Here is a 13,075-nt window from a genome sequence, read left to right on the forward strand (position 1 = left end):
CTAAAATAGGGGGGGAAACCCTGCTAAAATAGGAAAAAAAACTCCTCTTTAACAAGGAAAAAACTCTCTTTGATATTTTAAAAAAACCCCTCTAACTGGAAAAAATCCCTGTTTAATAGTTAAAAAGCCCCCACTTTAATAGGAAAAAACCCACTCTTTAATACTGGAAAAAACCTTTTAATTGGAAAAAAGCCCTGTTTAACAGGTAAAAAAACCCCACTTAAATAGGGTAAAAAATACCCTCTTTAGTAGGGGGGAAAAAAACCCTCTTTAATAGGGAAAACCTCCACTTTAACAGGTAAAAATCCCCTCACTTTAATAGGAAAAAAACCCTCTTTAATAGGAAAACCCCCCCACTTTAATAGGTAAAACCCTCCATTTTAATAGGGAAAAAACCCTCCATTTTAATAGGGAAAAAACCCACTTTAATAGGGAAAAAAACCCACTTTAATAGGGAAAATACCCCAATTTATTGTGAACTCGACTCTCCTTTGGGCTCACCCAGTCCATGGCCACCGTGGTTTGGTTTGGAGATTTTTGAGCAGCTTTTAAACCTGGCTTAGAGACCTTTTAATCTTGGCCTTGCCCCGCTGTGGGGCCACCCTGGTCCCCTTTGTGCCTGAAACGATTGAAGTGCCTGATTGGTTGTGGCCATTGGAAGGGTTTTAATGAACTTTTCGGCTTAATTGGCAAACTCCGGTGCCCCCATGCTGGTTTTACCTCCGGGTACGGTACCTGGGCTTGGCGTGGCTTCGGAGGCAGCGACAGGGACAGAGATAGAGAGGGGGAAAAGTAGGAAAATGGAGAGAAAAAGGGGTGAGAAAAACACAAGAATTTATCAAACAACCCCAACGCCCCGCCAGAACACTCGAAGTCATCAGAGAGAGAAAAGAGAGAGGGGTGAAAATGGGAAAATGGAGAGAAAAAGGGAGAAAAATGGAGAAAAAAAAAAGGGGGGAAATGGGAAAACGGAGAGAAAGAGGGAGAGAAAAAACACAGGAATTTACCAAACAACCCCAACGCACTGCCAGGACACTCAGAATCATCAGAAACAGGGGGGAAAATGGGGAAAGGGAGAGAAAAAAAGGGGGGAAATGGGAAAATACAGAGAAAGAGGGAAGAGAGAAACACATGAATTCATCAAATAACCACAATGCACCTCCAGGACACTCGGAATCATCAAAGAGAGGGAAAAATGGGAAAATGGAGAGAAAAGGGGGGAAAATGGGAAAATGGAGAGAAAAAAGGGGGAAAAAGGGAAAATGGAGAGAAAGAAGGAAGAGAAAAACACAGGAATTTATGAAACAGCCCCAACGCCCTGCCAGGATACTCAGAATCACCAAAGAGAGAGGAAAAATGGGAAAATGGAGAGAAAGAGGGAAGAGAAAAACACAGGAATTTATCAAGCAACCGCAACGCACCATCAGGACACTCGGAATCATCAGAGAGAGGGGGGAAAATGGGAAAAGGGAGAGAAAAGGGGGAAAAATGGGAAAATTGAGAGAAAATAGGAGGGAAATGGGAAAATGGAGAGAAAGAGGGAAGAGAAAAGGAATTTATAAAACAAGAGAAAAGGAATTTATCAAACAACCCCAACACACCACCAGGACACTCAGAGTCATCGGAGAGAGGAGAGAGAGGGTGAAAAATGGGAAAACGGAGAGAAAAGGAGGAAAAATGGGAAAACGGAGAGAAAAAAGGGGGAAAATGGGAAAACGGAGAGGAAAAGGGAAGAGAAAAACATAGGAATTTATCAAACAACCCCAACACCCTGCCAGGACACTCGGAGTCATCTAAGAGAGGGGGGAAATGGGGAAAACGGAGAGAAAAAGGGGGAAAAATGGGAAAATGGAGAGAAAAAGGGGGAAAAACATGGGAATGTATCAAACAACCCCAAAATCCCACCCAGACACTCAGAATAATCAGAGAGAGATGGAAAAATGGGAAAATGGAGAGAAAAAGGGGGAAATGGAGTGAAAAAGGGAAGAGAAAAACATGGTAATTTATCAAACAACCCCAATACAACACCAGAACACTCGGAATCATCAGAGAGAGGAGAGAAAATGGGAAAATTGAGAGAAAAGAGGGGGAAATGGGAAAATTGAGTGAAAAAGGGGGAAAAATGGGACAATGGAGAGAAAGAGGGAAGAGAAAAACACGGGAATTTATCAAACAACCCCAACACACCACCAGGACACTCAGAGTCACCAAAGAGAGATGGAAAAATGGGAAAATGGAGAGAAAAAAAGGGAAAATGGGAAAATGGAGAGAAAGAGGGGAGAGAAAAACACAGGAATTTATCAAACAACCCCAACTCTGTGCCAGGACACTCAGAGTCACCAAAGAGAGATGGAAAAATGGGAAAATGGAGAGAAAAAGAGGGAAAATGGGAAAATGGAGAGAAGCAGGGAAGAGAAAAACACAGGAATTTATCAAACAACCCCAATACACTGCCAGGACACTCAGAATCATCAGAGAGAGGGGGGAAAATGGGAAAATGGAGAGAAAAAGGGGGGGAAATGGGAAAATACAGAGAAAGAGGGAAGAGAGAAACACACTAATTTATCAAATAACCACAATGCACCTCCAGGTCACTCGGAGTCATTGGAGAGAGGAGAGAGGGGGGAAAATGGTATTAAATCCAACATAGGACAGCCCCTGGAATCCAGGAGTCTGGGATAAACCAGGAATCTGGGATAAACCACATCAGGGAATTCAGGACAAACCAGCAATCAGGGTTAAACCAGCAATCAGGGTTAAATCATGCCAGGGACTCTGGGATAAACCAGAAATCAATGTTAAACCAAGCCATGGAATTAGGGATAAACCAGGAGTCAGGGATAAACCAGGAATCAGGGAATCTGGGATAAACCACACCAGGGTCCAGGTTCAACACCCAAGAAGGGCCAGAGGTGACAATGGTTAAACCGAGTATTTAAGCGGGTTGTTTTGGGTCTAATCCCAACAAACCGGTTTTGACAACGAATTTCTCCTCGGTTTTCCTTGCTCATCCCACGTGATTTAAAACTGGAGGAGCCTGGGGAGCAGAAAACCTCTCCAGAGCATGTTAATGGATTTAATTTCCTTAATCTGCTTATTTTCCCTAAATTCCAGCCTCATCTTCCCTCAGCTTGGCAGGAGTCCCATCGAAGTGAGCAAAATTCACCTGTTTTGCTTGTGTTTGGAGGGCAAATTTCTGCCATGTGGGAGTAAATTGCTTAAGTTTTATATTTATTTGCTTTTTGACAGCCAAACTTGGTCTTTTTTGGCAGCACCGGGCACCACATCCTCACCCCAAACCCCACAGAGGGGGGTTCCTTATCTTGTCCAGCAGTTTTGGGCAACACCTGGTATTTTCAAATAGATGAAACTGATCCAAATCAATTAAAATATATAATTTAAAAATAAATTATATATCATATAATATATTATATATTATGGCATTATTTAATGTATCTTACTATATATTATTAATTATTATATATTTATATAATAACAACTATCTATAATTATAATATATTATAATATTATAATATATATTCTAATTTTAAATATAAAATTAGAATTATAAAATTAAAATTATAGATATATTTTTATATATAAATATAAAAATTTAAAAATTATATGCTACAACTGCCATCTTGGTATTATCAGTGTCCAAATTTCTGGTCTGAACCAGCTAAAAATATTCAGTTTTCGTCTTCAATCCAACCCCTGAGCTCTCCCAATTCCTTTTAAATCAATTCCAGGCCCCTCTCGTGTTTCCCTTGGCTGTTTTCTCCCCTCCATCCAATAAATTTTGCTGGATCCCACCCGAGGGGTGTCGGGAATGGTTTTATTCCCACTGGATCTGGGCAGGAATCGCTTTCCGCACTCAGAGCCATTAGCGGGGATGGGGGATGGAGGGAAGGAGAGAAAACCCCATTAAATCTCAGCTCTAACCCAATCCCAGCTCTGTCAGACGAGCTTAAAGAGGGCAGAGAGACACCCTTGGTTTCCTCAGGGCTCCAGAAATTGCACTTAAATTTGATGGATGTTCCACAACGGGAGTTTTATCTGATTATGGGGCCGAGACTGGGGCTCTGGAGATTTGTAGAGTTGGGTGACATCTATGGGGTGACAAGGAAGTGGCACCAGGAGTTTTTTCTGGTTATGGGATTGAGATTGAAGCTCTGGAGGCTTTTAAGGTTGAGTGACACCCATGGGGTGACAGGGAAATGGCATTAAGAATTTTATCTGATTATGGGGCCGAGATTGAGGCTCTGGAAGCTTTTAGGGTTGGGTGACATTGGTGAAGGTGTCAGGGAGGTGGCACTGGGAATTTTATCTGATTATGGGGCCGAGATTGGGGCTCTGGAGATTTGTAGAGTTGGGTGACATCTGTGGGGTGACAAGGAAATGGCACCAGGAGTTTTTCTAATTGTGGGGTTGAGGTTGGAGCTCTAGAGGCTTTTAGGTTTGGGTGACACCCATGAGGGTGTCAGGGAGGTGGCACTGGGAATTTTATTTGATTATGGGGCCAAGACTGGGGCTCTGGAGGATTTAAGGGTCGGGTGACACCGGCGGGGTGACAGTGAGGTGGCACCAGGAGCTTTTTTGGTTATAGAGTTGGGGTTGGAGCTCTGGAGGCTTTTATTAGGGTTGGATGACACCCGTGGGGTAACAGGGAGGTGGCACCAGGAATTTTTCTGATTATGAGATGGAGGCTCTGGAGGCTTTTAGGGCCAAGTGACACCTATGGGGTGACAAGGAGGTGGCACTGAGGTCCCTGCACACAAAAATCCCCCAAAGCTGCCCCTGTTGAGCTCACACAGAAAAACAGAGGGGCGAACCAGAGCTTCACCTTCAGCACAAGGAGAGCGAGTCCCCAAAATCATGGATTGGTTCGGGTTGGAAAGGACCTTCAATCTCATCCAGTCCCATCCAGGGACACTTCCACCATCCCAGGTGGCTCCAAGATGACCTTGGACATTTCCAGGGATGCAGGAGCATCCACAACCTCTGTGCGAGCATTTCCAATGAGGAAATCCTTCCGGAATCCCAGCTCACCCTGCCCTCTTTTGGTATAAAACATAAATTCAGGCAATACCCTCCAGCTCCAGGGCACAGGAGGGATGTCCCCACCTTGGGGACAGCCAGGAGCACAGGACAGTCCTCAGGTCTGTCCGACTCAGTTGGGTTTTTTACTGCAGCATTTGGCCATCTCCACCTCTCAGTGGCTGATCATTGTTCTGAGCTCCCGGTTTTTTGGATTCCCTGATTCCATTTTTGGGTTTGCCATGGCCTGTCACGATGCCATTTTTGGGGTTTGCGACATCCTGCCACAATGCCATTTTTGGGCTGTCCCGTGGTCTGTCACGATGCCATTTTTGGGATTTGTCACACCTATCACAATGCCACTTTTGGGCTGTCCCATGGCCTGTCATGATAACATTTTTTGGGATTTGTCAAATCCTGTAACGATGACATTTTTTGGCTGTTCCATGGCTTGTCATGGTCACATTTTTGAGATTTGTCATGGCCTGTCTTTATGCCATTTTTGGGATTTGTCACACCTGCCACAATGCCACTTTTGGGCTGTCCCATGGCCTGTTGTGATAACATTTTTGGGGTTTGTCACATCCCATCACAATGCCATTTTCTGGCTCTCCCATGACCTGCCACAATGCCATTTTTGGGCTATCCCAAAATCCCATATGGCTTGTCACAATGACATTTTTGAGATTTGTCATGGCCTGTCTTTATGCCATTTTGGGGGTTTGTGACGTCCTGTCAGGATGCCATTTTTGGGCTGTCCCATGGCCTGTCATGATAACATTTTTGGGGTTTGCCACATACCATCACAATGCCATTTTTTGTGTTGCCACATCTTGTCACAATGCCATTTTTTGGCTGTTCCATGGCCTGCCACAATGTCATTTTTTGACTGTCCCATGGCCTGCCACAATGCCATTTTTGGGCTATCCCAAAATCCCATATGGCCTGTCACAATGACATTTTTGAGATTTGTCATGGCCTGCCTTTATGCCATTTTTGGGGTTTGCCACATCTTGTCACAATGCCATTTTTTGACTGTCCCATGGCCTGTCACAATGCTGTTTTTTGGCTTTGCCACATCCTGTCCCCACAGTCAAAGCTGGGTGCTGCCCTTACCTTCATCCAGCAGCGCCGGCGACTCCTCTACCAGGGCCTCTCCCTCTCCCACCTGTGTGCGGGCACGGAGCACGAAGCGATAGCGGGAGATGGGGTCTGACCTCTGCAGAGTGAACCTCGTCTGGTTGGGGGACAGGTTCTCCACCACCGTCCTGCCCGTCCGTGTCCCGTTAACTGCAGAGGGAAAAACGGGAATTCCTGGGGTGTCCAGCTCATCCCTTAGCCTGGGCCAGGAATTGCTAGGGTGTCCAACTCATCCCTCAGCCTGGGCCAGGAATTCCTGGGGTGCCCAGCTCACCCTTTACCCTATCAGCCTGGGCTGGGAATTCCTGGGATGTCCAGCTCATCCCTCACTCCATCAGCCTGATCTGGGAATTCCTGGGGTGTCCACCTCATCCCTTTCCCCATCAGTTCGGGCCAGGAATTCCTGGGGTGTCCAGCTCAACCAGTTCCACCATCCCAGGTGGCTCTAAGCTGATCTTGGGCCCTTCCAGGTATACAGGAGCATCCACAACCTCTGTGCGAGCATTTCCAATGAGGAATTCCTTCCAGAATCCCAGCTCACCCTGCCCTCTTTTGGTATAAAACATAAATTCAGGCAATACCCTCCAGCTCCAGGGCACAGGAGGGATGTCCCCACCTTGGGGACAGCCAGGAGGTTCCCTGGAGCAGGGGACAGTCCCCAGGCCACCTCCGTTGGATTTTTTACTGCAGCATTTGGCCACCTCCACCTCTCAGCGACCATCAGTGTCCTGCACTCCTGGTATTTTGGATTCCTTGATTCCATTCTTTGGCTGTCCCATCAGCCTGGGCCAGGAATTCCTAGGGTGTCCAGCTCATCCGTCTCCCCCTGGAGGGTCTCTGAGGTCACCCTGGGGCTCAGAGCTGTTGCTGCTCCAGAACACTTCTGGGTTGGGGCTCTTGGTGACAGCCTTGGCTTGGGGATCTGCTTGGGGTGACCTTCAGGTGCTGTCAACTGCCCCAGGCTTTGAGGTGTCACTTCCTAAACCTTGTGTTTGGATGAGCATGAAAACAACTCTGGCTGCACCTAAAAATCCAAGATCCAGCTGATTTTCCCTCAAAAATTGAGTCTGGGGAGCTGCTGACCACCCACCCCTGCCTTGATTAAGTGCAGATGTCCCCAGCTTGTCCCCTCACCCTGGAGAGGCTCTGTGGGGTCACTGAGGGGCTCAGAGATGTTCAATACACCCAGTTTGGGGCCCTTGGGGACAGCCGAGCTGGGGACCTGCTGGGGGGGGACCTTCAGGTGGGCAGAGGAGGCTCAGGGACATTCAGGTGGGCAGAGGAGGCTCAGGGATCTTCAGGTGGGCAGAGAACGCTCAGGAACATTCTGAGCATCACCTCAATCCAACTTGCATTTGGGTGTGCATACAAAAATGCCTCAGGCTGCACCTAAAATCATCCTAAATCTGAGATAAAACCAAATTTCCTTTCAAAAATTCAGCCTGGGGAGCTGCTGAGCACCCACCACCTCACCCTGCAGACGTCCAGGACCCCTCCCAACACCAGTTTGTCCCACCATTGAAGTCCTCAGTTCCTCACGGATCTCCCTGCCCTGGCCAAAACCAGGAAGGGAAGGATTTCTGATTTATCAGCAGGAAGGAGACGTGGGACATACAGGGGTGGTACCGGAGGGTGTATCCCGTGATGATCCCGTTGGGATGCTCGGGGTGATCCCACTCCAGGTTGATGATTTCCAGGTTGGGCTGTCGGATCCGCAGGTACCTGGGGGAGCTGGGCACTTGGAGAAGAGAGGAGAGAGGAGAGAAAACACACAGGGTAACAAATCTCATGCTGCCGCACCCACCACGGGCTGGGCCACGCCAAAATTCCCGCACAGACATGCCTCAAGTGGATCACACAAGGATTTATCCCAAAAACCCTGAGTCAGGTGGGGTTTTCAGCAGGGAGGAAAAGTGGAGCAGCTCTGGTGGGATCCAAATCCTGTGGGATCCTCCAGCAAGGCTATGAAAGAAGAGCTGGAATGCAGCTCCAGCCCCACTTATCCTGTTGGACCCAAACTTCCCAGCCTTCCTTACATCCCCTCCCATCCCGAGGTTTTCATCCCAAAAATTTCTTCCTTAGAAGCACAAAAAGTATCCCAAAAACTTCTTTTCACTCCAGCCCTACTTTGCCTCTCAGACCCAAATTCCCTGACCTTCCTTACACACCCTCCACTCATCCCAAAGATTTCTCTCAGAAGCACAAAAATATCCCAAAAACTTCTCTTTAACTCCAGCTCCACTTCTCTTGGACCCAAATTTCCTGATCTTCAAAGTTTTCATCCCACAGATTTGTCTCTTAAAAGAGCAATAAGTATCCCAAAACTTTCTCTTCACTCCAGCCCCATATCTGCCTGTTGGGAACAAATTTCCCAACATTCCTTACCCTCACTTCTCCCATCCCAAGGTTTTCAGCCCCAAAATTTCTCCCTTAGAAGCACAAAAATATCTCAAAAACTTCCCTTCACTGCAGCCCTGCTTCTCCTTTCAGACCCAAATTTCCTGACCTTCCTTACACATGCTCCACTCATCCCAAAGATTTCTCTCAAAAGAAAATCCCAAAATATCCCGAAACCAAAAATATCCCAAAAACTTCTCTTTAACTCCAGCTCCACTTCTCTAGGACCCAAATTTCCTGACCTTTGAAGTTTTCATCCCACAGATTTCTCTCTTAGAAAAGCACTAAATATCCCAAAAAAATTCTCTTTGCTTCAGCCCCGTATCTGCCTGTTGGGAACAAATTTCCCAATCTTCCCAGGTTTTCATCCCAAAGATTCCTCTCTTAGAACACCCAGAAATGGCTTTTCTTATCCCAAAAAAATATCTGGGAAATGGAATTCCAGAGATCCCCCCCAGATCTGCTCACTGCTCCTCACTCTAAGGAACTTTTGGGATTGTCGCTGCTTTAACTACTGAAGGAAGGAAAGAATTATCCAGCCAGGAGTTAAATTATTCTCCTGATTTCCTCCTAATTGCGGTGTCTTAATTGGGGGAAGAGAGATGGGAGAGCTGGGGGATTTATTTTTAGTTGTTCAGGATATCCTTCAGCCTCCTCAATGTCAGTCGGAGTCAATACAAGGGCTTGGTGGCACAGGAAAAATTAAAATCCACATTTTCCCCAGATAAGAATAAAATCCGCTGTAATTATTAATTAACACCACCCAAATGTCCTTATCATCACCCCAAATGTCCAAAGCCACCCCAAATCCTCCAGAAACAGGATCACAATGCCCCTGCCTGCAAAACCTACAGGAATTGAACCCTTTCTCCTGAAACAACTTCAATAATCCACAGAAAATCTTTTAAAAATTAGGATTTTTCCCAAGGAATTGTGAAGGAAAAGAGACGCCGGGATGGGATGGGGAGGAAGAGAAAAGGGGAGACCCCAAAATACTTTGAGACAAGACTTGCAAATCTTTTCTTGCATTTTTTGTGACCTTCTGTGCCCGAACTCCCTCCTGCACTGCAGGAAAAGTCACTTCCAGCTGTTGGAATTGCAGCTCCAGCTCGGAATTATCGGCGGTGTCTATAAATAGCTCATGTGCCAGTGATAAAATTAAACCCTCAAGTTCATCCTTGACACAAAGAACGAGGTGATCTCGCCTTAAAAGCCTGGCAGAGGAATCAGTGAGTCCTGAAGGTCCTGGGAAGGTTTTCCTGCCTTTTTCCAGGATGGATCCAACCCTTGGATCCAAACCACGGCTTGGGGACGTTTACGGCTCAGGCAGCAAATCAAGGGCACAGGGCTGTGCCTAGGAAAGGGTTTTGCAAATATTTCTCTGCTTCAGCCCAAAATCTCCTTGGTTGAGGCGTCCAGAGCACCTGACAGGGATTTTTTGGGAATGTTGAAGGAGTCAGCTCGTTGGATCTGCTCCACCCAAACCTCTCCCAGCAGGGAAAAATTTCCCTGTGCGTTGGAACCCTGTTGGAGGATGAAAATTTCAGCCTTTCTGAGCTGAGGGGAACTGACCCTCAAGCAGGCATTAAATTTGACTTGAGGCCGTGGAACCGGGTTCTAAAATTGAGTGGAGGCACTGAATTTATGGGTGTGCAGTTTGAATAGCACTGTGTGATCTCACAGGGTGAAAAATTTAGAATTTGGGGGTTTAGTATATAGCGATTCATGGGGCAAGATGGAGGATTTGGGGCGTTTTCTGTGTCCTTCTTCTTCACCTTCTTCTTCCTTCTTCATGAGTTTGAGTGGTTTTCTGTAACTGGGTGAAAGAGGTCCCCATTGCAGGCCTTGGGTGGTCATTACTGGGTCAAAAGTATAAATAATAGAGGTATCACCTCGTTATCGGGTAATTGTCACTTAAATAACCTTGGAAAGAGTCAGAGGTGCTCCATTTCACCTCATTTCTCTGACTTGCTAGTTAGAGCTTTTTCACCCTGATTTTTTCAGCCTTCTGATGTTTTTACATTTCTGTACTAGAGTTCTCACGCTTGTGACATAAACAGAGAGTGATGTTTTGTAAATAATACATTCCTTTCCAGGGGGAAGGACAAACTGATGGACTTCTGGTTTGACCAGTGGGGTCGGAGAGGTGTCAACCTTGTTCCCCAATCGCTGGTCAAAGCCCAAACCCTATTTAAACCCTAAACCCAAATAAACTTGCTTTTTTTTCTTTCTTGTCTCACAGCCTGAGGGGTGAGTGTGGTTTTTCCGTGTCCATCTAGTGACAGAGTTCACGCCTCATGAGCCCGTAAATAGATAAATAATAAACATCCAACTCCAAACTTGAAAACTTCGACTCCCACAAATTAATCCTGCACCTTGGAGGAGAAAAAGAAGACAAAACCTTCACTCCTTGTGGGGACGTACCTCCTTCAGGGGTGGGGAATTCCTTGGTTTCGCTGCGGGGCCCGTCCCCACGGCCATTGGTGACCACCATCTCCAGCTTGTAGTTGCTGTAAGGGAACAGACGGGACACGGTGCCCCGGTTGCGGTCCCCAGGAAAACTCACAAACTGACGTTTTTTGGAGACCCACAGGTTCTTCAGCAAGCTGCTGTCCCTCCAGAAATAGGCCTTCAAGAAACAGGTGGGCCAGGTGAAGCTTTTTTTTCCTGTTTAATCACTTTTTTTTTTTTCTGGGGGTTTTTAGATGTTAAAAAGCAGAATTTTGCCTCTAAGGGCGGCTCGTCGCTGTGGAAGTTTTTAGAGGAATTAGTGAAGCTCCATGAGGAAAATTGGGGGTGTTACCCGAGGGAGAGGCTGAGCAGGGGGTTAAAAGATTCCCAAAACACAGAGCAGAACCATTGAGCTCAGACTAAAGATGTTCCTAATTCCCAAGGATTAAAATCCGAGTGATTCTCCCTTTCCACTCGGAGCAGTGGTCGACAAGGAAAGGTGGGACACACCCAGGCACCAAAACAAAAGCCTGAATTTGGGAAATCTCCCATTAGAGCTCCTGGCTGTAAATCCTATTTTATGCAGAAACGAGAATCCATTCAGAAAATCCCCCAGAATCAGGAAAAGTAGAGCTAGCAGATGATCGGATTGGGAATGCAGGGATTCTTTGCTGGATAGGAGGAGGTTTTGGGAATTTAACACCCAGTTTTGGGTTTTTAACACCCAGGGAAGGGTCCTGCTCAAGGTTTGGCTTGGTTTGAAGGGCTCCATCCTCTGTGCATCAGCAGCAAATATTAAATATTAAATATTAGATATAAGTCCAGAAAGACAGATAAATATTAAATATTTAAACCTGGAAAAAAACAGAAAAACACAGATCCACACTGGCTTTAGCATCCAGTTAGTCCTGATCATGGGTTTAGGCTTTGCAGGGGTTGTTGATCAGTAAAAAATGATGTCAGTATTTTGGGGATGACAAAAAACCTAACCTGGATGGAGTCACTCCCTCAGAGCCCTTTTGCTTCGTGGGCAGGACCATCCCAACCCCTCCTTGTTTTCTTTCCCAAACCCTGCAGCCAAGCCCAGAGGAAGCAACAGGAGACGTCCCCAACCTCATCCTGACACCCCAAAGAGCAAATCCTTGGTTCCTGCCCCAAATTCTTGGTTCCTGCCCCAAACCCAAAGGCTCCTGGTGACCAAAGGAAATTTTATGTCATCCCCACACCCAGCAGCTCCATCCTTGGAAGCAGTTGGGAGTTTTTGGGAGGTTTAGCTGTGTTAATGGTCATTGCTGGGATTTGGGATTGGGGAATTTGGGATTTGCTCACTCGGTACTCCTTGAGCTGTCCCTGGATGGTGTCCAGGTGCACCCGGGTCCAGGTCAGAGCTATGGCTGTGCTGTTTAAGACTCTGATCCTGACATCCGTGGGCGCAGCCTTGGGATCTGGGCGGGCAGGGATAAAGCGGAATGGCCGTTACGAGACTGGAATGACCTTGGAGCTCGGACAGATGGACAGCTGGACACCCTCTGCTGTGCTTTTCCCATCACAAATCCCATGAGCAGCAGCCTCACGATGGCTCCACCCTCTTCCATGGGAAGAAAATAAATCTTATTTCACTCCTCCAGCCATCAGGAGAATGCTCCTGATCCAACTACGAGTGGAAATTCCTGCTGCAGGGACGAGTCTGGCTCACCTCCCTCGCCAGGTGAGGGATCCCAGCACATCCAACCCTTTCCTGCCTCACCTGCCCCAAAGCTGGACCTGAAGTTCCAAAAAAACCTAATTTCCGTATTTTTAATTGGATAGGGATGCCTTCCCATAACCCAGGTGGCCATGGGTGGGGACATCTTCCATAGCCCAGGTGGCCACAAGAAAGGACATCACTCATAGCCAAGGTAGCCATGGATAGGGACATCTCCTATAGCCCAGGTGGCCAAAAGAAAGGACATCACCCATAGCCCAGGTCACCATGAGCAAGGACACGTTCCATGGCCCAGGTGGCCACAGACAGGGACACCTCCTATAGCCCAGGTGGGCATAGGTGGGG

The 13,075-nt window shown here is 46.9% G+C and overlaps 1 protein-coding gene across 5 annotated transcripts in view; it reads right to left on the reverse strand.

Annotated features, from left to right (window-relative positions):
- NFASC (neurofascin) overlaps window positions 1–13,075 on the reverse strand; it is a 71,786-nt gene that overhangs the window by 29,522 nt on the left and 29,189 nt on the right. For 4 of the 5 annotated variants that reach the window (XM_083878569.1, XM_083878568.1, XM_083878567.1 and 1 more), the window contains 4 exons: window positions 12,355–12,470; window positions 10,999–11,203; window positions 7,793–7,915; window positions 6,154–6,327 (listed from right to left, as the gene is read on the reverse strand). In XM_083878569.1, the coding sequence (XP_083734695.1) occupies window positions 6,154–6,327; window positions 7,793–7,915; window positions 10,999–11,203; window positions 12,355–12,470 (618 nt within the window). The remainder of the gene's footprint in view (window positions 1–6,153; window positions 6,328–7,792; window positions 7,916–10,998; window positions 11,204–12,354; window positions 12,471–13,075) is intronic. The other variant, XM_083878570.1, reaches the window with a different exon arrangement.

This window comes from Zosterops lateralis (genome assembly GCF_965231275.1).
Source record: "Zosterops lateralis genome assembly, chromosome: 26".
Classification (NCBI taxonomy): Eukaryota; Metazoa; Chordata; class Aves; order Passeriformes; family Zosteropidae; genus Zosterops; species Zosterops lateralis.